Raw genomic sequence first — 26,669 nt, 5'->3', positions numbered from 1 at the left:
CCAGAGAACACACCCTAAGAGAGTCAGGCTGGGGCGGGCACAGGAGAAGGACCTGAATGACGTGCTAGAATGTAGACTCGATCCCGTGAGCGCTGGGGCTGATAACCACGGCAATAAATGTATTCAATACGGCGCTGGCCAGGACCAAACAGGAACACCAGGTACCTTGATGGGCTCCACCAGCTCCAGGGCAGGGATGACGTCCTCCGAGACCACTTTGGCAGGGACCAGAGGCTGCATGGGCACCTCCTGCTCACAGAACCCGACCAGGGCACAGATGTCCTTGGGTTGCTAAAGAGAGCACAGAAAAGGCAGTCAGACACAGCCTGCACCCACCGCCCGAGCCCCACTCGCTATGCTCAAAGGTCAGGTGCCAAAGGAGCACCCTGGTCCCAATGTCAAGGGCCGATTCCTAAAACTTCCTCATTAAATCCAAAGGAGCGCGTGCAAATGCAGACGGACCCGCCTCACTGGGGCAGGAGGCCACACCCAGCTCCGGGGAGGTCAGACAGAGCGCTGTCCCTGCTGCAGCCAGGGAAGCAAGACCCCACCCCTGAGGTTACGGTGATCGGTCCTCCCCACGGACATGGCCTGCTCCAGAGCCTCTTTCCAGCTGAGCTCAGTGGGAACTAAGCTCTATGTTCTTTCTGGAGGAGGAACTACAATCTCACAAACTAACAGCCAAATGTGTTAGAAATAAAACCACACCGGTCATCGATGGCAGGACCATTTACAATGAAGCACTAAGGGGAAATGTTAGCTTTTCAAAGCACCACATCCTATGTGCACAATTACACAGACACAGTTCACCGAGAACCCAGCCCCCAAATAATGAATCCTTCAAGTCACCAGATTGATCCCTTTTCCCAACCAGACACCAAGCCACAGAGAACTAGAGAGTGTGGACAACATCTTGACCACTTCACTGTACGATGGCCAAGAGCAAGGAAAGTATACATAGTGTGTATACTTTGTAAACCAAATGCCACCAGTGACTCCTCTGGGCCTGGTGGCATTTGCCTCCCACCACCAAACCAGAGGGCGCAGGACTGCTAACAGTGAGGCCCGGGAAGGGGAGAGAGCTGGATCGTGGTTATGGTTCACCTGTGTAAATACCAAGAGGCTCCAGAATAAATTAAGGGTGGGGGCACTTGAAAGTGTATCTGAAGTGTCCTGTCTGTGGCACACTTTAAGAATGGGGGAAAAGTCCGGCCAGCGTGGCTCAGTGGTTGAGCGCTGACCTATGAACCAGGAGTCACATGCCTGGGTTGCAGGCTCCATCCCCAATGTGGGGCATGCAGGAGGCAGCCAATCAGTGATTCACTTCATTGATATGTCTCTCTCTCCCTCTCCCTTCCTCTCTAAAACCAATAAAAATGTATTTTAAATAAGTAAATAAATAAAAGAATGGGGGGGGACGGGGGGGGGGGGGGGGGGGACGGACAATGTGGCCAAAGATAGAGCAAACTTTTTAGAAAACAGACAAAAAGCCCAGTTGGTGTTGCTCAGTGGTTGAGCGTCGACCTACAAACCAGGACGTCACGGCACATGTCTGGACTGCAGGCTCAATTCTCAGTGTGGGGTGTGCAGGAGGCAGCTTTCTCTCTCTCCCTCTCTCTTCTTTGAAATTAAAAAAAAAAAAAAAAAAAAAAAAAAAGATTCAGGTGGGCTGCTTTGTCTCAGATCAGCTTTGTTCCATGAGGCCTATGTGAAAATTCAGATATTTCAGCCAAATTTCCTACTAGACTTTAAAAAACCTTTGAAAAATCTTCAGTTCCAGTGCTCAAAGGGAGGCAATGCTCACTCAGTACAGCCCCAAAAGGGCACCTGGCTCCATGGTCTGATGACTCAGTGCCCCCCACTCTATGCCACGCAGCCTAGCTCACAGGCCGTCTGCTGTGGCTCCTGGGTCTGCAGGACCTCGTTCCCAGACAGACAGAAGCCGCAACCAAGAGACTGTCTCCGCGCTCTGATCCAGCAGCCGGACAGCCTGCTCACTGTCTGCAATGGATGTGTTCACGCGGGAGCAGCACTTCCGGGGCATGGGAAACGGGGGAGGACATGCTGTGCTCCAGCCATGACAGAAACAAGGCCTACGGTGCAGGAAGCTGCGGCATCTTGGGGACCACCCCTTGGTCCCCATCATTACCGGTGGCCTGGCATTTGGCCACTGGGCACTGATTTGGCTCAGGGTGCGTGGCTCCTGAAGGGGAGATGGAACCCCGCCACCTCAAGTGCTGAGTTACAGGGAAGAGATGCAGAAGCTCCCTGCCAGCCTGTCCACCCAGAGATGGCCCCTGCCTTCCAGTCTCTCCCTGGATCTGCCACAGGGGATCATGCATACAAAAGGGATTAGCGAGAGAGCTACAAGCAGCAGCCAACCACTACTCCAAGCAATCCCCATCACATACCTGATCCTGCTGTTGAATAAAAAAACAGGAAATCGGAGATAAAATAAGAAAAAGGAAAGGACACAACAGTTAAGAAAAATTTAAACAATGATCAAGCAGTTAATGAGGTTTAGAATATCACCAGAAGCTTAGGGGAACCATCCTTCAGTCACACATCAGCCCCCACCTTGTTCCTACTACTGATCGCACACTGGGCCCTACCAACTCCTCTGGCCCTCCTTACTGGACAGGTCACTCCCCCAGCTTATTTGTGCACCATCCCATGTCCCTAACCTCTGGCCCTCCTTAACTGGACAGATCACTCCCCCAGCTTATTTGTGCACCGTCCCATGTCCCTAACCTCTGGCCCTCCTTACTGGTCAGATCACTCCTCCAGCTTGTGTGTGCACCATCCCATGTCCCTAACACAACAAATCATGTTCACCGGACAGCAGGTCCCCAGAAAATGCCACATTATGAAGCGCAATCATCCCAGAAGCCTAACCCCACACCTGCAGGGCCCTTCCCTCAGGTTGGTGATGAGCAGCAAAATGGAACAAGACACAGGGCCGCCCAACTTAGGGCAGTGTGTTATACATACACCTGGAGGCGTGAGGGACTAAGCCACGCTCTCCACTGCCCAGGTCTCCCAACGATCTACCCACAGTGGCCACAGGCCAGACTGGAGGGCTGGTTTGACACAATCAAAAGCCTGGAACTTTGCTTCACATTTCAGTTTTAATGACCTATTCTAGGAAAAACAGAGATTTGGCTGCTCATCAAGCCTTTTATCCCAAGGGCAAATCTGCAAAGAACCCAAACACCCAGCCAAAGGGGACTAGGTATATAAATGACCTTTAGTCGCACAGTGAAATATTATGCAACCACTTAAAAACCATTTGTACAAAATATTTAATGACCAATATAATTTTAGATTAAAAATGCAAACTACCAAAACCGGTTTGGCTCAGTGGATAGAGCGTCGGCCTGTGGACTGAAAAGTCCCGGGTTCGATTCCGGTCAAGGGCATGTACCTTGGTTGTGGGCACATCCCCAGTAGGGGATGTGCAGGAGGCCAACTGATCGATGTTTCTAACTCTAGCCCTCTCCTTTCCTCTGTAAAAAAATCAGTAAAATATATTTTTTTTTAAATCCAAACTACAAAATTTGTAGAATATAAAGTATGACCCCACTGATGTTTTCTTAAACCTCAAATGATTTTGAATTTGGGAAGTATTATCCTATTTTCAAAGAATGTATATGCAGCATAATTTTTACAATGAGAAACGTTTTTTAGTTAGCTATGAGGAAGCACTAATCAGATCAAGTCACACCAAAGGCTTCCTTTCTCCCACTCTCGCTGCTGCCTTTGTAAGCTGCCGTAGAACAAGGTGCAGTGTGAGTAATAACCCCAAATAACCTCTACTGTGACTGGATGGAGTCTGCGTGGTTAGAGCAGGACCAGAGTACATCTTTTAGGTTTTGCGAGCATTAAGGTCTCAACTACTCAACTTTGCTGCTGTAGCGCAAAATAGGCATTGCTATGTTCCAATAAAACTACCAAACAGTCCCTGGTTAGAGAATAAACGCAAGGACTATAGGCCAATCTCAACTCATCAGAAGCAAGCATGACAGAATGGAAAAAGTGCAACCCACCCTCCAGCCCTCCAGGCTAGGCCTCAGGAGGCCAGAGCATGTTGCCAAAGGAATGATGCTCAGGCCATACTGCTCCGTGCCGGTTTTCTGCATGAAGCTGGTAGCTGATGATACCTCCTAGCTCTGATCATGAAGGGATGCCACTACCACCTGGATACATCAGAGGCAAGTGTGAGCGCTAACGCTGCTGCAGAGTGCAGGACCGGCGCTAAGAGGCTGCAGCAGAGCGGTTCTCAGGCCTGGCCTAGCTACAGAGCAGACCATGCCCATGAGGCCAAGGGGGAAAGCCAAATGCTGGAAATCTGATGGGCAGCTCACATGGGCACAGCACATGAACATTCACAAGGTGAGGAGGCCAGGGCAGAGGTGAGGGTGGTCAAGCTAGGAAAGGGGAAGGGAGATAGTGAGCTGCAGGTGGAGAGTCAGCTGGTCACGAAGGGCTCATTTTAGCCCAGGTTAGGTCTCAAAGGTAAACAAAGGAAACTAAACTATATACTTTTCAAAATTCCTGGAAATCACAAAGTTCGAGATAAAGAAAAATGCTAAGGAGGAACGGGACTGCCACCTACCATGTGCATCATCATCTGGATAACAATGTCAGAGTACTGGTCCACATAGTTCTTGCACTGGCGACAGAGAAACACACTGTTAGTGAAATGGCCGCTACAACACACCACCAATCAGCATTTCCAACCCAAAGTCGAGTCTTGTACATGTCTGCTCTGGGAAAGCTTTATTAAGATGAAAGTGGCGATGTGGTTAATCTCTACCTTACAGGACGTGTGCAAACGGTGCTTTGGAAAGGTCTGCCAAAGGCCCCTGGAGATGAGGCCTTCCAGTCTCCTTTCTGCCCCAAACTTGCCCCCAAATCACAGAGTAGCAACTTATGAGTGTTGGGAATCAGAGATTACTTTTCAAATCCTTCCCCACATTCTTGGACAGAATTAAAAGCTGAAACCCAGCAGAATCAAGTTATGATGATTTTCAACTTGCCTCTTTACACACATGTAGGCATTTCCTGCAGACCTGAGAGAACAGGTCCTAACTGGAGAGCCTCCGCAGGGAGAAAAGCAGGAGGACAGCTCTTCATACTGGAGAAGCCCATGTGCACAGATCCTGCAATGGGGCTAAGGTTCCAGGCTTACAAGACAGCAAGCCATCGGAGGGAGCCTCGCCTCCAGAAGGCTGCCCTGGACCCCGGACCCACGTCGTCATTACAACAGCTCCCTGTTCCTGCCCAGCAGAGGCTTTTTGCTTGTCAGGTATTAACCTAGCACTTTGGTTTTGCGCACCAATCTCTTGAGTGTGGTTAATGTGAACAGGGTCCAAGAAATAAAGCCCCCTGAGGGGCTAACAAAATGAGTTTCTGAGCCCACAGGACTCACAGAAAGGCATCCGGCTGAACCTCCTGCAAGCCACCTGTGGAGCTTCCCACAGATACCAACCCTGCTGGCTGTGGGAGAGCACACTTAGGGTTATTAACATGCTACAGCCAGGCTTTTAGAAACAGGGCTGGAAGTGGTTCCAGTGTGTTCTTACATGATTACTGGGAGAAAAAGAAATCTTCACCAAAGGCTCTCCTTCCACGAGTTATATTACATATACAAAGGCAACTACCAACCGTGTGTAAGTGCCCACCACCTGTTCCAGTGCCTTCTGGTTGGAAGGAATGGGACTTATCTGAACAATCTTGTCCTCAGAGCTCCTGAGATGAACTCTAAATGGCACCCCAGGAAGTGAAGTTTGCAGGGTCCCCACTCCCGCCTCCGGAGCCCACAGAGAGACCAGGCTCACCATGTCGGCCATGCCAGGCCCCAAGAGGTCACACTTCTCCCGGGTGTGTTCCACCAAGGCCTGCACAAAGGTGGAGTTGGTCCTCACAGAATTCTGGATGTCGGTCACCATCTGGACGCAGTCCTGGCAAACATCCCCGCCAGCCTACAGAGACGGGGAGGGGAGGCTCCTGTAGTCACTAAGAGGACTCTAATTCCTAGGAAAAGGGCCTCCCGTGCTCACACATCAGCACCGGATGGGACTCTGGGCAGTGAACAGTGTGTTTTCACAGGCTCTAAAACTGTCCACAGTTTAAAAATCAACTGGGCACTGATTTAGTAAAACTTAACAGGGAGGGGGGAAATGGTTGCATATTTTAAAAACCCCGTTTTTTTATTTAGCTTATTGTAAATATCCAGGTTCTTCAGCAACTGCACGGCACAACCATTCCCAGGCCCACTGCTGCCCAAGCCCCCCGTTCAGAAGGACACACACTCCAATCCAATCCGAACGGAGCCCGAGGCGAGCGGTGCCTTACCTTCGGCCGGGACTCGTGGTGGGGGCCGCCCTGAGGGTAGAGGAGGAGGGGGATGTTGGCCATGAAGGGCGCCACCATCTCAGTCATGTCCAGTTCTGGGATCTTATTGGACTCGAGCTGCTTCTGGTGATTGAGCTCTGCCAGGTGCTTCTGAAGAGACTCGCAGAGACTGAGCGCGGAGCACACTTCCTCGGGCTGGCTCTGGGGGGGGAAGGAAGTCCAGCTGGAAACACTCTCCCACCGGGTGCCTTTCACTGAGTCCCCTTTCCCTTCTCTCAGTGGGTCTCATGCACGCACACACAGTTCACAGGCACCTCACACTCAACCGCCAACCCACTCCCCATCCATCTCTAGTTCAACCATGGCTTAAGCACCATTCTCCCTGCAGTTCAAGCCAGAAACCTGAAGACATCCCTCCCTCCATCAGTAAGTCTAGTCCATTCATCCTCTAAAAGCTATGCATCTGTCCATCGCCACTGCCCCCAGCACATCTGACGCCTGACTGTTCCACCAGCTCCCCCTCTTTCAGCTCCAATGGCGGGAGATCTAACCAAACCCTCTCAAAAAGGTACCTATCATCATGGCACCCCCTCCTGTGACCCAGGGACTTCCTGCTGCACGTGGTCCCACCTTGGGACAATGGTCCTCTGTCTTTTAAGCCCCTCCTCTTTGCTGGGGTCTTTCCAAATTCCTTGCTCACTGCTGAAAACCCAACCCCTGGCACATGGCTGACACACAGCAGATACTTATCAAATGAACACTGAGCTTCCTTGTAGCTGAACCCACAAGTGAATTCCCTGACTTTCTCCTTAGGACACAAATGACAGAAATGAAATGAATTGCTTGCTCCTAAGATCCCATAGGAGTTATCAAATCAGCACGGAGAGGTGTATGCCAGTTCACACCCCTTCAGTGGTTCTGTAAGCCCCACTTCCTGTGCCCACCCACCCCTGGAAGCTACAGCCAAGTGTTCCACCGTGCCAGGGCCGTTCTGGATGTCAGAACTGGAGTCAAGACACTGAGACAGCCCACGGGTACGAATGGACTTGCCATTCTAATCCCTCTCTCCTGGTCTGGTGCTTCCCTGGACCCAGCACTGCCTGAGGAAGACCTGTTCTCCAGCACGTACCATCTGCCCTTTAATCATGTCCAGGATGACTGGGAGGTAGGTGTCCACCATCTCCTTGCATGAGGCCGACAGGTCCGGCTTAGGAAGCCAGTCACAGGTCTTCTCCAGGTACACGAGGATCTCTTGCTGGAGGACACAGGCAAGGGCAGGTCAGCGTGCACTTTTCTACACATGGGCTGAGAGCAAGAGGCCCTCAACAGCTCCCGGAAGAGTGACAGCTGGAAGCAGCAACCCTCAGGGAAGGGGACCTGGAAGCCGGGGGGTGGGAGCCATGGCTCATCACATCAATGGGGCAAGAAGCAGATCCTCAGGCTGCAATCTCTCAGGCACAGAGAGCAGACAGCCAGACGGACCCAAAGGTTAACAGCATGCGACACAAAATCCCAATGGACTTGGGCACTGAACGCCTGGGGGTAGGGGAGCAAGCTAGGGCCCACGGCCTGGGCTTGTACGGCCTTTTACATTTTTCAAAGATTGGGGGGAGAGCGGAAGAACTGTGCCAGAAGCAGTATGTGGCCCACCGGACTTAAATAGATCCTGCCTGAACCTAGACCATTCCATGGTAGACACCCTCCTCCCCTCCCAAGTCACAGCTTCTAAGTGACCCATCGTGTGGCCACCAGGCCACCACTGAGTCACACACACATGTGGCGCTTACCTCAGTGGCATTTTCTTTCAACATGTTGTCAGCTGCGGTGATGACATCTTTGCACACGTCGCAGGGAAGGGATTTCTAAGAGGAGAGAGCATGAGGGAGAGATCTGTATTTGTAGGACATAACTCGCACCACACACAGCTGAAAACCCAGGGACGTGACCATGGCCATCTGACACACAGGCACATCCTGGTTCCCAACCTGAACGTTGTTTGGATGAAAAAAAGGCAATTAGATTATAGCTGGAAATAAAATCTTAAATATCTACTAAAGTTCTAGGGTCTGAATCAGTGACCCAAACAGGCAGCTGAGAGAGGCGGAGAAAGAAAACATAAAAAAGGCCTGAAAAGCTTATTAGCATCTAGATTTTGAGTGAGTGGCCAGGATGAAAGCCATCCTCATGTGCCCAGTTCTGGGGACGGGGCTGGGAACCTGCTGGTCCCTTGCTGGGTGGCGAGGGGGGCCCTGCACAGAGGCCTGGAGGGCAGCAGGGAGCACAGAGCGTGGACATGGGAGGACCTCGTCCAATCTGTCACCAAGAGACGGGGTGACCTTGGGGGAATGGAACTTCTCCGGCCTCCATTCCCTCAGTGAGAATGGTTCACCCCCTGCAGTCCTGCCTCCCTCGCAGGGTCACCGTGAGGAGCAAACAGAGTGAGGCGAGAAAGTGCTGTGCCAAGGGCAGTGTCACAGGCGCCACGCGGGGAGGGAGCACACGGTTAGGGCGCTCACCACTGTGGGCTTGCTCCAGACGGTCTGCAGGCAGTGCTTCACCGCCCCGCAGTCGGCCGCCGTCTTGATGTTCTGGCACCACACTGCTGAGCCTCTGGTGCATTCTCTCAGGCCCAGGACAGGGCTGGCTGCAGCTGAAAGGAAAATGGTAAAAAAATAATAATAATAATAATAAGTAAATAAATTAAAATAAAGGAAAACCATGGTGAGGAGGTGGCTCATTGCCCACACAGACACCGCACTTGCTTACCCAGGGTAAGGGTGAGCTAGTCCTGGCATTTAGCACGATACCAGCTTGGCCCTTGTCCAGCTACAGGAACGCCCACCAGAGGCACCACACCCAGACAAGGAGCTGCACTGTCATGTAAGCCTCAGGCTGGAAGGACTAATATATCTGGCTTACTTTTTTCCTCTCAAATTATTTTTAAGCCACACTAGGGGGTACCAGACCTTTTAGTCTTTATAACCTTAAATAAACAAGTCACGCTGCAATGAAAAAAATCACAAAAGACTGATATTTAAACATAAGATTTTTAACTTCTGTAGAATGAAAATTAGCCAAAGTTGTTGGGGTGTTTTGTTTTTTTAATATATTTTTATTGATTTTTTTTTTTAGAGAGAGGAAGAGAGAGAGAGAGAGTTAGAAACATCAATCAGCTACTTCCTGCACACCCCCTACTGGAGATGTGCCCACAACCAAGGAACATGACCTTGACCGGAATCGAACCTGGGACCTTTCAGTCCACAGGCTGACGCTCTATCCACTGAGCCAAACCGGTTTTGGTTGCCAAAGTTGTTTCTTTAATCTATAGGGGAAAACACCAAGATTCAGATCCTTATTGCACAGAAAAATGACTCTTAATGTTCTAATAGAAACAGCTCTTTAAAAACTTAATGCATGAGTTTTTGCTTTTGCACATAAACAAGTTTACTAGCAAAAAGCAAGACCACATAGCAAAGTGAACGTGGTCTTGTACACTCAGAACCAGGCGTACAGCGTCTCATCTACTGTGACTTGGGCAGGAATCTCATGCACAGAAATGGGATTAGGAAAACAAAGGTTCAGCGTCACTAAAGAAATGCAGATTAAGGTGCCATATTTTTGCTTTCTTATAACACTGATAGCAATGTAACTGGGGTTTTGTTGTATTATTTTTCCTTTATTGATTTGAGAGAGAGACAGAGAGGAAGGAGAGAGAGAGAGAGAAGGAAGGAGGAAGGGAAAGAGAAACACTGATTAGTTGTCCCACTTATTTGTGCATTCACTGATTGTGCCCTGAGTGGGATCGAACCTGCAACCTTGGTGTATCAGGACAAAGCTTTAACCAACTGAACTACCTGTTCAGGGCCTGCTATTTCTTACTAATGTATTTCAAGAAATGAAAAAACATCCCTCTTTGAAGGTGGGGGAGGGCGGGTGGGAGGTTATCAACCAAGGACCGGCTATGCATATAACATAACCCACGGACACAGACAATGGGGCGGAGAGGGCCTGGGGCATGAGGGGATCAATGGGGGAATAAAGGGAACATAAGTAATACTTTCAACAACAAAGATTAACTTTTTTTTAATTGTCCCAGAGAAGAACAACAAAAAATCCCTCTTCAAAAGTAATCCACTTCTGCTGGGTAGAAGTGGGGCAAAGGATGGAAAAATAGGGGACAGTAGTAATACTGTCAATGAAAACTAATTTTTTGAAAAGTAATCCACTTCTAGTCCTAGCTGGTTTGGCTCAGTGGATAGAGCACAGGCCTGAAAACTGAAGAGTCCCGGGTTCGATTCCAGTCAAGGGCATATGCCCAGGTGCAGGATCAATCCCCAGTGGAGGCATGCAGGAGGCAGCCAATCAATGATTCTCTCTCATCATTGGTGTTTCTTTCTCTCCTCTCCCTCTCTGAAATCAATAAAAACATATTTTAAAAAATATATAAAAGTAATTCACATCTAGATATACATTTCAAAGAAATTGAGCAATTCAATTGGTAAAATCGATATGCATAAATATATTTAGTTTAATTTACAATACTAAAAAACATAGATGCAACTTAAAACACAAAAATAGAAAAACTAATGACATTCTTATTAAAATATTAAGTAGCTATTAAAAATAAAGGTAATGTATAATAGAAAAATTCAAGAATATGTTATATGAATTTTACAAAAGTCAGAAAAGAATAACAAAGCAGAGTGGTTATCTGAATTATTATTAAACTCCCAGTGTTATGAATGCATAATTTTCAAAAAACTATCTTATAAACTACCTTAAGAGTTCCTATTGTTTCTTAAAGAGGTCTATGGTATCCCTGATTGTGAAACTGAAAATGGGAAAACCTCACTAGGAAACACAGATTACAACAAGCTCCATGGAGATGTGCCACTGTGCAGGGGCAACTCCAGCAGACAGCACAGTGGTTACTGCCAGAGTCATGCACACGTTGCAAGCCAAGAGGGCACGGTAACTGTACTGACACACAGGTGCGCGCGCACACACAGTACACAGTACACAACATAGGTTGGGTCAGCAGGTGCTCTCCTTTCAGGAAAGGGAGGGGAAGAACTGAAATGCTATTATTACTAGCTATTCAACCAAAGCTACAGTTCCACAAACCACTCACACAGACTGAGTCATGGGTCACGCATAAAGCTCAAGCCAAGTTATCTGCATGTGCCGTTCAGAGACCAGCAAATGCATTATTCATCTGCTGCCCCGGTTACAGCCTTCTCTGCTCCTTGGGAGGCAAAATCACCACCACAACCAATTCACACACTCAACTAGCCACATTCCAAAGGCTGGTGGTTGGAAATGTGGTTTCCATGGGAAACTGCCAGATTCGAAGCAGTACTGCGCTCCCAGAAGGCCGGGAAAGCTCTGAGCCAGCAGGGCAGTGGCGGCAGCAGATGTGGTTTCCTAGGAACCCAACGCACACTGACAGACATAACTGCGTGTCCTCGGGATGGTAAAGCGAGGCTCAAACACAAGCCTGGTGACAGCACTGAGCTACCTCAGGTGCTCATCTGGGGAGCTGATCTGGGAGGGAAGCAAATAACGGGTCAGAATATGGGGGAACATGTCCCCAGAACATTTATTTTTTAAATATATTTTTATTGAAAGGGGGAGGGAGAAATAGAAACATCAATGATGAGAATCATTGATCAGCTGCCTCCTGCCTCCTGCCCACCCGCCCCCCACTTGGGATCAAGCCCACAACCCGGGCATGTGCCCTGACTGGGAATCGAACTGTAATCTACAGATTCATAGGGTGACACTCAACCACTGAGCCACACTGGCCGGGTCCCAGAAAATTTTATACACAAAATCCTCACACCAATTCAGGGGGCTCTCTGGCATCACAACCCAGCTGTGCACTGAAAGCTCTGGAGGCAAGCATGTTTCTCTCCACAGAAGTGGGAAAGCAACTGAGGTACGTGGATTACCAACTCCACTCACCGGGCCAAGTTCAGACTCTCCTCGGAAGACCAAATTGAACAGGTGTGTGCTCTTGACCCCGCAGTGGGAGGCACAAACCCTAAAGCAAAACAGAAAAGCAGGGGCCACATACACAAAGCAGCACAGACACTGACTGCCTTGGGGAGCTAGAAACATCTTTGAAATAAATGTGAACTCGCACCTAAAAGATGGAGACATCAGACTGGCTAAGTGGAAAAGGCACAGAGGAAACTGCTGAGCATTCCAAGACAATTCTCCTTTGTCTTTTCAAGACTGGGGCAAAGGGAGGTGCCAGGCTGCAAAGACAGACCTCGGGCACGTGGGAAAGACATCATCTGGCACACTCATAGCCGAGTGATGAGTCCATCCTGTGGGAAATAACGTAAGTGTGTGTGTCCACAGGCCCGGCATGATGGGGCAGGATGGGGCAGGATGGGGCAGGATGGGGCAGGATGGGGCAGGATGGGGCAGGATGGGGCAGGAGACTGGAAGGAGACTCCTAACCACCATGGGAGGTCATTCCAAAATGTCCAATCCAGAAGAGGTACAGCAAGGGCTGACAGGCTGACCAAAAAATTCCAAAAAATCAAGAGCCAGGAAAATGAAACTGAAACATGAAACTGAAACATGAAAATCACTGGTTTCTTAGGCCAGTGATTTTCAACCCAGCTGCCACAACAAGTTTTAAAACATGCAATGCCTGACCGTTCAGTCAGGGGCACGGACCTCTTTTCCCTTAGAAGTCAAATTAAAAAGTGACAACAGCCTTCCATGCAAATGCCCTGTCTTGAACCATAAATGTAAGTAGACTTACATCTTATCTGTCTTATCACATAAGGGTGGATCCGATTAATTTTTGGTACCAGAAATCCTTATGTACAACCATGAGTTCCTAATTTTTTTAAAAAGTCACTTTGAAGCAAAACGTGTAGCTAATTACTATTATCCCTTTTTTTTGTAAATCAATCAAAATTAAACCTTTTATTGTTGTTGTTAGGTTGGCAAAAGTATATTTTTTGGTGTGCCACAGAATTTTAATAATTAGCCTGTGTGTGCCATGAGATGAAAAGGTTGAAAACTGCTGTCTTAGGCTTAGCAAGCACCAACAAACAGGGACGGAGGTGGTCAGAAGCTGCGCTGCCCTCACCAACACGAGCGGAGGGCAGGGCACAGGCCGCGGAGGGCAGGGCACAGGCCGCGGAGGGCAGGGCGCAGGCCGCGGAGGGCAGGGCGCAGGCCGCGGAGGGCAGGGCACAGCTGCGCACTCTGCTTCCCGTGAAATGGTGACAAGCAAGCGGGTCGGGAGGGTGAGGGCACGTGACACCACTCCCAGGTTCCCAGGAGACTGGAAGTGTCCAGCTGGAGAATGTTTTGGGGGCACAGTCACGGGCAAAGCTGTGGGACACCCACTTACCACACGGGAGTAGCTCTGTGCTGTGTGGTCTGACCCCAGACCTCAGAGCAGTGAGCAGAGGTCAGGGAGCAGACCACAGTGTAAGGTGAGGAGCACATTTAACATCCTCAGGCACACAAAAAAGAATGGCTTCCCTCACTAAGTGATGAGCTCTCCAACAGCAGAAGCAACCAAGCAAACAAAATCCCAACCCGAGAGGAACTAATTCTGTGTAAGAGGGATCCTGAGTGGCGAGTGAGGCCAGAAGACCTTTTGGAGCCACAAGTCTTAATTCTTAAATAGTGAGGCAAAGGACATTCTCAGGATGAACACATACCAAATACATAAAAACTACCCTAACCCACGTTCTGCCGAGTAATTTCTCAAAACGTTGCCAGCAGAGGTTTCATCTCTGTCCTCGCCCTCCCAGTCTGCCCCCAGACACCCACTTCCTTCTCTGAGGGAAGATGCTGAACTCTAAGCAAGTTCTTAGAGCGTCTGCCTGACCCCGGAGGCTGCTGACTACATGTGTCATGTGAAGACATGAACACAGTGAATCAAGCGCGATGCTTCTTAGCTGCAAGGCCTGGCATCGGGCCCTCGTGGCAAACTCTGACCGCTGAAATGAGAGACCTGAAACCTACAGGCGAGTTTCGGGCTGTTAGACGGGCTTTTTAAAAGACTTCACTCGTATTTCCCTGTTCCCTTTTTACTCTCCAGGCCTCGGAGAAAGTAAGCCATTCATTCCACAGGCAGGTCACTATCCAGCACGGGTTACAATGGAATTTTCCCGTGTGGGGCACGGCGGCCACAGGGCCAGCCACGTCCGGGAAAACACCGCAGCAGCCCGGGAGGAGGGCGATCGAGTGTTTCAGGTGCTCCTAGGAAGACTTCTTGTGAAAAGGAACTAAACCTGGAGTCTAGAGTGAGCCTTCTAAGGCAATTTCCCCGCCTTCCTAATTAAATGTGGCATGCTGAAGAAGAAATAGGATCTGGCTCCAAGTCCTTCCCAATGACCCTCAGCAATGCACTGTGCTTCAGAGCTTGCTTTTCTTCTGTGAAATGAAGATAAAGCCACTGGTGTCAGTGAGAATCATGATAAAATTATGCACTTTCAAGCACCAGAATACTATCCCTCCCCACTGATACCCTTACCATCATCTCTCTGGTATTTTAAAATGCCATCATCATTATAATCATCACTATCATGATCTGTGGTAGCAACAGGACCCTTCTCTGACCCATCCCCTTGCCCAGAATAGGTGCTCCACAATCAGCTGAATCGGGCTGTTCTACTTGTTTACACTTTAGTAATTAAATGGCAGCTCAAGGACCTGGAGCGCTGCCCTGTATCCCAGCAACCTCCCAAGTGGCTGGCACTAAATTCAAGACCTGGGAGTCGCAGCCACACTGAGATGAGCAAAGAGCCGATACTGAGTCCTAGGTGCTTCACAGGAAGTCCTGCATGAGCAAGAACGAGGGGTGCCAGCCAGCACCCACACTGCCACGGGTGAAATGCTGTCAGTAGTTCATGAACTTGGAGCTACAGGCCGCTTTCCCTCTGATCCCTTAAAGCTGCCGTAGTCCACACTATTTCTGGAACCCACCTTAGAAGCCTCTCCTTGACGAGAAAGCTGAGGGGGCAACATGGCAACAAGACTGCTGCCTGAGGGACCCCCCTGCTCTGCTGGCCTCTAAAGCCAAGACCCGGACAACATACTGCACCACAATTACCTGCAAACTGTGGAGGCTAGGAGTGCCTTTTCTCGGGGATTCTGCGAAGAGTAATGAGAAAGCACCGGTAGCTACAAAGCACTTGGACAGAACTGCTGGGTGAGCCTGAGGAGAAGGATGACCAAGGAGAGGCATTCACATTCCCATTTTTATTCTGTGGCATAATTTAATTTCCTCCTTGTTACCTTTAGAGTCAGAAAAACAGTTAAACTTTGCAATCTGTATCAGGGGAACAATTGGTGCTCCTGTAAGGTTGAGTAAAGCCAGAATGCAATATTTTATGGCAAAAATTAAAGCAAGGCTAGGCCCCGAGAGAGGTTTCATCCCTTAGGTGCTCATCTCATGATACTCATCTCATGATGACCCACCTGATCGCTGCGGAATGCATTCATGGGTTCAGACCAGCCTGACTGTAATTATGGGAGATGCCACAACGGCAAGGGAACGGGGAGGGGGGAGGCAAAGGGTGCTTACTTGCATAGCTGGACTAAAGTATAAAACGTAGAAGGAAACTTAGAGCGGGGTCCGAGTTTGCATCGGACTGTGGGTTCCAGAATCTAACGGGCACCACACTCCCTGTGTCTATCCTTCAGTCCTGTCAAAGGAACAGCAGTCTTAGCTACTCACACAGCTGCCACAATTAAAAACTACACTTCCCAGTCGCTTTCACAGCCACGAAACCACGTGCTGCTGATGGGACGTCAGTAGAGGTTACCACCTTTAAAGACAAGTGTGATGGCGGGGCCTTTAGCAATCATGATGGACCATGAAGAGGGGCGAGACCTCAAGGATGCAGAGCACGAACTGGAAGAGGCTCCGAGTTCTGGGAGCAGAACCACCAGCCTCACGCTGGACTGCCAGCTCCTAATCCCTCTGTGACACACAGGAGCAGTTCCATCGTATGTAAGCCTCTACTCTTCTAGGTCTCTGTTGTCTGCAGGCAAACCTAAGCCTAACTACATACCAGCTACTCATCTACCTCATTCACCAGAAGAGTCTCCAAATGATAAGTCTTTACTAAGACGCGCCTCCAATGAGGCTATTTAAAAGCCCAGGTATAGGATGTAGTTACTAAAGATTTTGAAAAGCAGCCTCACAATGAAGACCTTTCCAGAAGGTATATGTTATGTTCTATTTCTTAAGTCAGTCTTATTTTAGCCATACAACACGTTTCTCCTTTTACATATTTTAGGTAACACATACTAGCTACCAATGAAAGGGTAACAGAAAATGCATGCAGCCTCCTAGCGCCAAGGAGCAGAGCAAATATCCCAAAGGCAGTGGATCTGCCCTCTGAGTAATGTATCACCATGGCAACAGGCACGTTGCTAGGAAACCAAGAGAGGCTAACCCCAGGAGGGCCAGCAGCTACCTCAGGTCCCCTGCAGTCAGACATTTCAGATCCCCTAAGAGCAAGAGTAAAGCAACATGGGCTACCTGATCAGAGCTGGTGTCACAAGTACCTTCTATAGCAAAGAAGGTTTTGGAAAACATTCTGCAGAGCAGAACAGAAACACTGCCCGTTTAATCATTCAGAACAACACGCCTGCAGAGGCTGCTGCCTCGAACTGGAGAAAGTAAGGTCCAAATAGTCCTCTTATCACAGGAGAAATCCATGGCAATTCGGCACCCGCTCAGCTAGGCTGCCATCCCATCACCTCTGGCCCAGATAAGCTATTATTCCTGTTACGTAAGACAAAGGTTCTTTCTTCCCTGCTTCTCCTCTCCCACTGCCGCCCTGCTTTTTTAATTTCCCTCACAAGCCAGATCATTTTAAAACAAGTAATCTATGTGGGAAAGGATACAGAGTCCTCAGGCAAATTACCTTGTGCAATAACTGAGACACTGAGGGACAAGAATGCAATCTTCTTATCCTGTACAAGAGTCGTATCATGTGGCATAATTAATTTGGGAAAGAGAAAATCCCATTTGTTCATTCAGGAGCACTTCAGTCCAATATAAACGCCTGCTGGCCAAGCTCTTCTTCCAGTGCCATCCTATCAGGTGATGAGCACAGGTGAACTTTAGTCACCTTAGATAAAGTGATGCCCCAAGTGCACCATGAAGAAGTGGCCCTGGCAGTACTGACCAGGGTCCAGTCAAGTGAACGGGTACCGGCAGGGGTCGAAGGTTCTAGACCACATGTGTCAAACACAAGGCCCTCGGGCCAAATCCGGCCGGCCAGGCCTTGCAATGTGGCCCGCACCGCGCTGTCATCACTGCACTCCGCTGTCAGTTTATGACATTGTCAGTTTATGACTGTTCAGTAAACCATTCGGCCCGTGATTTAGGCTGGATTTTAGATTTTGGCCCCTTCTCTGATTGAGTTCGACACCCCTAGTCTAGACCCAGCCCAGGGTGTTGCTTAGGAGTTGATGCAGTGAGCCAGAAACTGGCACGGGCCCTACCCATCCCTGCCAAATGGCAGGGTGGTCTCAGCACTTGTAGAAGAATAATACCCTAAAAAAGATTTTACGCAAACCCCACTAAGGAAACTCAGTGTTACAGGCTTGCCCCACGTGATTGTTTATGTATTAAAGTTTCAGATACATGTGTGTCTACTATACACATCACTTTTGACTTGCATTCTGATGCAGTTGCTCTGGATTAAATCAATGAAAAGCAAAGAAAAAAAAAGCACTAGGACAATGCTGGGCACACAAACTCTCAGTGTTAGTACTGAGATGCCTGTAGTTCCCACACATCAGCTACAGCAGTGGCTCTGAGCGTGGTGCAGAGAACCCTGAGGGTCCCAGAGGGGGTCCGTGAGGTGAAAATTCTCACAAAACCACGAGAAGCTGCCCTTTCCCCTCATTCACTCACACATGAGGCACATGACAGTGACACTGCAACAGACTGGCCAAAAGCAGCTGAGAATCCTGCCAGGTGTTATCAAGGTTGCAAAACTGTAAAACAAGCCGATCTTCTCCCTAAATGTTTGTCTTCGGAAACCTTACTTCATAAAAGCTCATTAAACGTAATGGGTTCATCATTGTTTCCAAAGGGTTTTATAAAATTCTGTCAGCTTAGTTTGTAAGATGGTAAATATCGATAGATACAGCCCCACTAACAAAAGCTCTCTGAGGTCCCTCGGTAACTTCTGAGTATGAAGGCTCCTGAAAATGAAGCAAGTGAGAACCACTGAGTAGGTTATAAACAACCAACTTCTGGAACAAAAAGGAAGGAAAACAGCTTCCTCAATTTATAACTGGTTCCTCTTTCAGATTTATCTCAAATCAAAGCCACCAGGGGTATGTAAATCATGCTGGACTCCTGGGTCCCTCCCACCCACTAAATCCTCCGCACAGTTTCAGGGGTCCCTCTAACCTGGACATGAACTATTATAAACGTCAGAAGCTCACTTCTGATTTGTCAACTCCTAAACACCTCTCTTAAAATTCATGTCAGTAAATAAAAGAAAATGTTTTACTTCACTGTGATAGACTTAGCACTATTCACACTAAGTGTCCTGCACACCAACCCACCAGCACTCCTGAGCGGAAGTCTGCGTGGCTACACCTCACACCGGTCAGCAGTGCTGAGCTCTCTGTGCCGAGCACTGCTGCACATGCTGCAGACACAGCAGATAAATGCACCTGCAATGCCAGGCAGGGGTGAGTGCCATGAGGAGAAATGCAGCCAAGCCAGAGAAGAGCAACACCAGGGCAGGATGGGCTGGCCCCTGCAGACAGAGCAGGGGGAATCTGATTAGGCAACACCTGAGCAGAGACCTGAACGGAGGGAGCACACCGCCTGGGTCATCTCAGACAGGTAGAGTACAGAATGCAATGGTTCTGAGAACAATAAGGCCCTGACCTGACAGGAGGGAGGGAGAAGAGAGCTTTGAGAGGCAGCCAAGGGCCAGATGTCATGTGACCTTGCAAGAGAGTGTGCCATCACGCTGTTGAAGGATAAGAGACAACCATAAGTCGGGCCAAAAGAACTCCAGTATTTCCTTCTATCTTATTTATGAAGTTTCTGCCTACAATGTAAATTATTTCTTTTCAAAAGCAGTATCTATCCAAATATAGCCAGAACTCAATTTAAAATATAGAAGTGTCATTAGAATTCATCTCGCTTAGGGCTGGCTACATTGGCACATCTATACCATGAAATATTCTGCAGCTAGATTTTAAACAGCTGGAGGGAGGAGGAGATTAAGAAGACATGGCACGAAGCACAATGTGGTAATCTGGGTTGGACACTGCAAGAGAAACATGCAATTGGTGAGAAAATGGATAAATTCCAAATAAAGCTTGCAGTCGATAACATACTGTCCGGATGATAACATACTGTCCGGATGTTAACTTCTGTGCAGAGGTTTTATAAGGTGTGCACACGAACGGAAGCTGGTGAAGAGTATGTAGGAACTCACTGTGCTATCTTGGTAACTTCTCAGTAAATCTCAAATTATTCCAAAATTTGAGGTTTGTTGTTCTTTGTTGTTGTTTTTTAACGAGGTAGTAATAGGATCCAGTATCTGGATTAGCATGAAATGACCTCTATGAATAAATAAAAGCAGAAATGCAAACACAAACCACCACTTACTCTTCAAATTGGCAAAATTTAAAGTTTGATGTCAAGAATTAATGATTCAAGTAAAAAATGCATATTTTGCCAAAATCATTTTAGAGAGTAATTCAGCCATTTCTAGTTAAGGTGAAATATGTACAATCCACAACTAAGCATTTCTGTTCCTAGGTATATCCTTCAAAGAAATGTCTATCCATGTGCACAAGAATAGTGATAGAAGCAGTTTGTAACAGAAAAATAAAACAAATGGTAATAACCCAAATGTCTACCAACAGAATGGAGAATAAGTATGATATAAATGGAATATCATTCTGCAGTGAAAATGAAACAGAGCTATAGTTATCAACATGGATGAACCTCACTAGCCAAGAAAATACTAACCCTAGCACATATACAATATTTGTGTAAAAAAATAATAATAATATTTTTAATATATTTTTATTGATTTCAGAGAGGAAGGGGAAGGGATAGAGATAGAAATATCAATGATGAAAGAGAATCATTAATTGGTTGCCTCCTGCATGCCCCACACTGGGGATTGAGCCTGCTAACTGGCATGTGCCCTGATCGGGAATAGAATGAACCTTGATCTCCTGATTTATAGGTCTATGCTCAATCACTGAGAGGTCAGGCTGCAAAATGTTTTTAAATATCCAAGACAATACTACACACATTGATGAAGGCTAAAATGGTCATAAAAAAGTATAAGACCTGCAGAAGGCAGCGGATCAATGATTCTCTCATCATTAATGTTTCTCTCTCTCCCTCTCCCTTCCTCTCTGAAATCAACCTAAAAAAAAAAAAAAAGGGATGATAAACATCAATTCCAGGAGGGTGGTTATCTATGGAGGGAGATGGGGCAAAGGGAGGGTGATGGCTAAACAGACTTACTCTAGGAATCACAATCGGTAACAAGAGGCCTAGGACAAAGGGAGGGTGGTGGCTAAACAGACGTACCCCCTAGGAATCACAATCGGTAACAAGAGGCCTAGAACCTGAGAATTCAGGTTACCAGGAACCAGCCGTGATCTGCTGGGCTGCTCTAATAAAAACCGAGTTTGGCAGCCTATAAGTGTAGACTCCCATCTCCCTCCTAACTGCTACCTTATCTGGTTTGTTTTCCTGGCCCGTAATTATGTCCAGCATGCATATTTATGGAAATCTAATTTTGTTTTATTAAAATTAAAACAACCTTTGAAATGCAAGACAGCAGGAGATACTACTAAACCAAGGGCAGAGAAGGGACACTGTGCTGGTGGGACAAGGACATTGACAAACACGATACTGTTTCCACTCCTGGGTTAGCAGCAAACCTTCTAGTATTCCCTACCTAAACCCTGTCATAGTGATTTATTGAAGCTCACTGCAACCCAATTAGACAGGAATGACTATTACAGGTAGGTAAGCAGTTCAAGTAACCTGTCCCAGGGCACACAGCTACTGTCAGCAATGTGATAGTCTAACTTTTACTCCAGTTATCATCTCAGCCTCAGCATAACGAATTATAAATTCCACAAGAAACATGATCTTTGGATAGATTATGTTTCAGTGCACAAAAGCCATTACACAAGGCATAATTCAGATTATTTTCTGGAACTTCATGGGACAAAAAGTAAAGCAATCAGTATTTCTGCAACAGTTAAATTATTCACCCTAATCACTATATTTATCAGTTTTAAAATGGTTTGTGTTGTAAGCCATGGCTCAGGAGTGGCTTGCTTTGGCCTCGAGAGCTTCCCATGCTTATAAGGTGGTTACCTGCCCCCTCCCCGCTTTGCCTCAACAACACCCTGTCCACTCTTCCTCTTACCCATTTTCAGGTTCCGACCTGGCATTCCAGAGTTTCGATTACCAAGAAAATGGAGGAACAAGTTCCAGTTCTCCTTTCCCCAATCTAGAAAAACCCAGATCACGCAATCCAATATACCCTTCAACTCTCATAGAAGGGACAGGACACAGCTTGTCAAATGTAATTCAAGCACTTACCAAATCCTTGCTTGGTTAATACAAATAAATGCTCCTGAATTACATTTTCAGAGTAAAACTGATTACTAATTGAAAATTGACAAACAGGGTGTTTATCAAAAATTCCTGGCAGGTGAGCTGGAATTCTGTTGATCCTCATCAGAGTATGACATAAATTCATGGCTTGCATCATAAACAGCAGCAGCTATCAAATGAATATACAGAGGGTGTCCCCCCAAAATGTGCATACTTTGAATTATAAAGGCGGTGTTTATGAAAATACATTTCCTTTTCAAAATTGAGCTATCGGCTGTTAGTGTGCACATTTTTTGGACACCCTGTTTTTTTTGTTTGTTTGTTAATATATTTTATTGATTTTTTACAGAGAAGAAGAAAGAGGGACAGAGTCAGAAACATCGATGAGAGAGAAACATCGATCAGCTGCCTCCTGCACACCCCCTACCGGGGATGTGCCCGCAACCAAGGTACATGCCCTTGCACAGAATCGAAGCCGGGACGTTTCAGTCCGCAGGCCGATGCTCTATCCACTGAGCCAAGCCGATTTTGGCTGGACACCCTGTTTTTGTTCACAATACACCTAGCATCCCTTGAGAGCTTCCCTGCCTGAGCTGGGCGAACACCCTTCAGCTGGCCAGCCAGTCCACAGGTGCCAGTAGCAGGGGCAGCCTGGCTTCGGAGGGCAGTGCCACACCATGCCACACACGTGCTTTTTCACATGTCACCTCCCAACACTGAACTAGCCTTTCCACCGGAGGAATCACCCAACAAGATGGCCTTGCTGTAAGATTCCTTTATAAGAAGTTCAAAAAGAGCAGCTGAGTTCTCACATCTGCGGCGCTAAAAACGAATAAAGCTGTCTGTCTCCTTTGGGGCAAGTAAACGGGGCGGTGAATGGACAGTCCTGGGCTCCAGGGTGCCGCTCCCGCTGGACTCCTTGCCCCTGGGGGCTGCTTGTGCAGGCCTGTCCACCCTGCCGTAATTCACCGAGTAACACACTTAAAATGTGTCTGTTTCCTGAGGGCAAATGACAACCCAGTGCATTTGTAAAAGTTAAGAGGTTAGTATTGGAAGGCTAGGGAAAGAGCAAGCAGTCGGGAGCCCTGGGTTTGATTTGGGAGTTAGTTCTGAGGCCTCCGGGTCTTCATTCCTTACAAAGTGGGGAGATCAGATACAATTCTCACTTCCCTTTATTTTTCAGGTTGGGAAAAGGAGGGACAACTAGAGAGGTAGAAAAACAAAAGCAAACCTCTCCACCACGAGGACATTATCCAAACACAACCTATACAGCTCCTCCAGATGCGGAATGCCATGCACTCCATACAGCAGCGCCATGTTGGAACGGCAGGTTCTAAGCACCCCGGGGAGCAGATGGCGGCCGCAGCCACGATGCTCCTTCACTAACAGCATCAGTATTACTGAAAATTTTGGAAAATACATTTCCAAAAAAGTACGGCCAGAGCTGTCCAGGCAAGTCCGTGTTCATTAAAAATACATCCATACACTGTGTTAGCGGCATGACCTTGGCATAACCCTAAGGGCCTGGCAGCAAGGTCAGAGCAAGGCCATTACAGCACGCTCCCACTTTCCCAAGCATGCTGGGAAGCGGGCCTCTTGGCTTAGTTAATATTCTGGTTAACCCTCTTCCCATATCAACCGGAGAATTCTACATTTCCAAAAAGCCAATCCAGTTCCTTTTTGAGTGTTTGAGTGATTCAGACCTCTTCAAAGTCTCGTGAGGTGTGACTCACTGCCCGAGAACAACTGTTGGGGGGGAGGTGGCGGGACTGTTCTCAGTCAGTATAGAAAATTTGGAGACTAGCATGTATTACACCAACCATAGAATAACAAGCAGGATCAACCCGAGGGAGAAATACATTTTCTTCAGGGACCGTAAAACCAAAAATCCTGCTTTACAAGCGGTTCACCTTTCATCGTCTACATGTAAAACTAGTTTCAGAGCTCGGTTTAAGGTTGAGAACACATTCTTGTGAGTTGCTGAAAGCGAACATGAGGAGAAACATCTTCAACCTACTTCTCCTATAAGTTTCTTAATTCTTTGGTTACTGTTTATTGAAATGTGGATGGCTCCATGATACTTAAATGGAGGCTAGACCCTAAATGACATAGTTAATACAAAGAAATGTAGGCTGGCCCTAAAGATCAGGTGTATTTCCCTCAGTGGGCTATACTCTGAAAACACCCAAATTTGATTGTAATTTAAAAAGTCAATGTTATATAAATTAAAACCTGGCTCCTTAACTATCCACTTATAAACTGACTGAAATCTGGTTCTGTCGCTATCAAACTACAGAAATGAGATGAAGTAACCCAATCTCACTCCTTTCCCTTTACCGTGATGATTTAAATGGGGTTAAGATGTGAGGGCAAGAATTAGGGAAAAGGAAAGGTCAGGTGACTTGGGGAGGGCACTGGGGTTCCTTCGAATTCCAGGAAGACAGTGCAGCTGGTACCCAGGCGTTGCCTTCGGAGCCTGAACGATTTTAACAACCAGTCCTATTTCAGGGCAATAAACAGGTGTACGAATACTGCTGTGCTCAACTTCTCACATACTTACCTTTTCCCCACATGCAGGCCGAGGCTAAAACCGGCCAGCGGCTGCAAAGACATTTTATGTGAAATGATGGCCCCATTGCAAAATCGTCCGGATCATAAACACCCGGTATCATCTTCCAGTTGTAGAGTCAGTATATATATAATTTTTTTTTTTTTTGGGGGGGGGGGAATGGGGGTTGAGGACAATTATGTGATACCATAATCAATAAAATAAAATTTAAAAAAGGATATATATAAAGACGAACATCAACACAAGACGGTATAGTGGCATTTATGCCTCCTGCAATTCAATGCTCTTAAAAACTGGGGCAACTGATGCCAAGGGCCAGTGTATCCGACTGGATGGGGCTCCATTCCATCTCAATCATGTGCGCCCGGCGCGAGCACAACACGGCTGGGGCGGCGGCAGGGCGCCCCCCACAGCTGGAAGGGCAGCCTGAGGGGAGGCCCGGGCCGCCCCAGCCGCCCTGGGCACCCACTGGAGCCCCGAAAGAGAGGCCGCCCGCCTCACCCCTCCTCCCGGCCCCAGGCCCTAAGCCGCCGGCCTCCCGGCCAACAACCCCCGCAGCCCCGGCCGCGCAGCAGGTACCGGCGCGGCGCCGACGCCTGCGCAGTGCGCGCCCCTCGCCGAGCCCAAAGGGGTCCCGCGAGGCGAGGCCGCGCACAGCCGCTCCGGGGCGCGAGGGCCACGGTCCGCGGGGGGCACCCTCCCAGGCTGGGGGACACCCTCCCAGGCCGGGGGACCCCGGTCTTACCCGCGCCCAGGAGGCTGGCTAGAAGGAACAGAGCGTACATGGCGGCGCTGGGCTCCGCAGTCTGCAATGCAGGGCGTCAGCTGATCTCGGGGATATAAACCTGCCCAGCCCCGAAGCGCCTACCGCGCAGGCGCTAGCTCCGCCCCGCCCCGCCCGGGCCCGCCCCGCCCTCCCGCAGCCTGACTCAGCGCCTCGCAGGGCGCATGCGCGAAGGGGAGACCAGGAGAAGGGGAGGAAGGGAGGAGGGGAGGGAAAAGGGGGAGAAGAACGCTTAGTGGAAGAGAAGGGAAGGGTAGTCAAAATGAAAACTAATAATTGAATAAGTTAATGTTCGGGATTATATATATATAATATGTTTTTAAATGTATTTTTTAAAATATATTTTATTGATTTTTTTACAGAGAGGAGGGAGAGAGATAGAGTCAGAAACTTCAATGAGAGAGAAACATTGATCAGCCACCTCCTGCACACCCCCTAATGGGAATGTCCCCGCAACCAAGGCACATGCCCCTGACCGGAATCGAACCTGGGACCTTTCAGTCCACAGGCTGACACTCTATCCACTGAGCCAAACCAGTTTCGGCTTAAATGTGTTTTTACTGATTTCCGAGAAGAAGGGAGAGGAAGAGAGAGAGAAACATCCATGATGAGAGTCATTGATTTGCTGCCTCCTGCACGCCCCACCCTGGGGATTGAACCCGAAACCTGAACATGCTCCCTGAACTGGAATCCAACCATGACCTCCTGGTTCATAGGTTGACACTCAACCATTGAACCACGCTGGCTGGGCAATATATAAAATATATTTTAAACCTCACATTTTTTTCCATGTGTCACCATTTTTCTATGATTCATACCATTTTTCAGATGATAATCTATACTCAAAAAAAATTAACCAACTTGAAGTTCTCACAGTCAGAATTCAAATTCACCCCTCAACCCAGGCTGTCTCCTAGAGATGATGTTTATAGTACTTACTTGGTGGGGGGCAGTGTGTGACTTCCTTCTGGGCCGTTTTCCCTGTTAATATTTCATATTTACAATCACTTTTCTTTCCCGTGACTCCCAGACAGGTTTTTCAATGTCAAATACACTCCCTTCCAAGGTCCTACCATGGTTTGTCCATGGAGGAAGTGGAGGAAAGGGATTGAGGAGTAAAATGGAGAGTAGGAAGTGAGTTAGTCCTTGGAAATGGGAACAGATAGTGAAGCCTGAATTTGAGAACCGGGCTTGGAGTCGGCCAGGGGCCTTGTGGGAGAAGGAAGATACCCGCCCTGTCCAGCCCTCAATCCTCATCTTATTCCACAAAAGAAGACCTGGGTGACCTACACAAAATGCCTCACCTACTGTGGCTGACCTTGTCTGCTTGTGAA

At 48.0% G+C, this 26,669-nt stretch overlaps 1 protein-coding gene across 1 annotated transcript in view; it reads right to left on the bottom strand.

The window, feature by feature from the left end:
* The window catches only part of PSAP (prosaposin), a 30,784-nt gene extending 5,349 nt beyond the window's left edge, over positions 1–25,435 (bottom strand). Inside the window, exons 1-8 of the mRNA XM_084904954.1 lie at positions 25,297–25,435; positions 8,874–9,007; positions 8,145–8,219; positions 7,487–7,612; positions 6,358–6,558; positions 5,841–5,984; positions 4,616–4,672; positions 166–291 (exon numbers count right to left, since the gene is read on the bottom strand). Of these exons, the coding sequence (XP_084761080.1) occupies positions 166–291; positions 4,616–4,672; positions 5,841–5,984; positions 6,358–6,558; positions 7,487–7,612; positions 8,145–8,219; positions 8,874–9,007; positions 25,297–25,336 (903 nt within the window). The 5' untranslated portion in view covers positions 25,337–25,435. The remainder of the gene's footprint in view (positions 1–165; positions 292–4,615; positions 4,673–5,840; positions 5,985–6,357; positions 6,559–7,486; positions 7,613–8,144; positions 8,220–8,873; positions 9,008–25,296) is intronic.
* Positions 25,436–26,669: the final 1,234 nt, after the last annotated feature.

The sequence above is a fragment of the Pipistrellus hanaki genome, assembly GCF_964339955.1.
Source record: "Pipistrellus hanaki genome assembly, chromosome: 14".
In the NCBI taxonomy this organism is placed as follows: Eukaryota; Metazoa; Chordata; class Mammalia; order Chiroptera; family Vespertilionidae; genus Pipistrellus; species Pipistrellus hanaki.
This window is presented reverse-complemented; position numbering and strand designations above follow the sequence as displayed.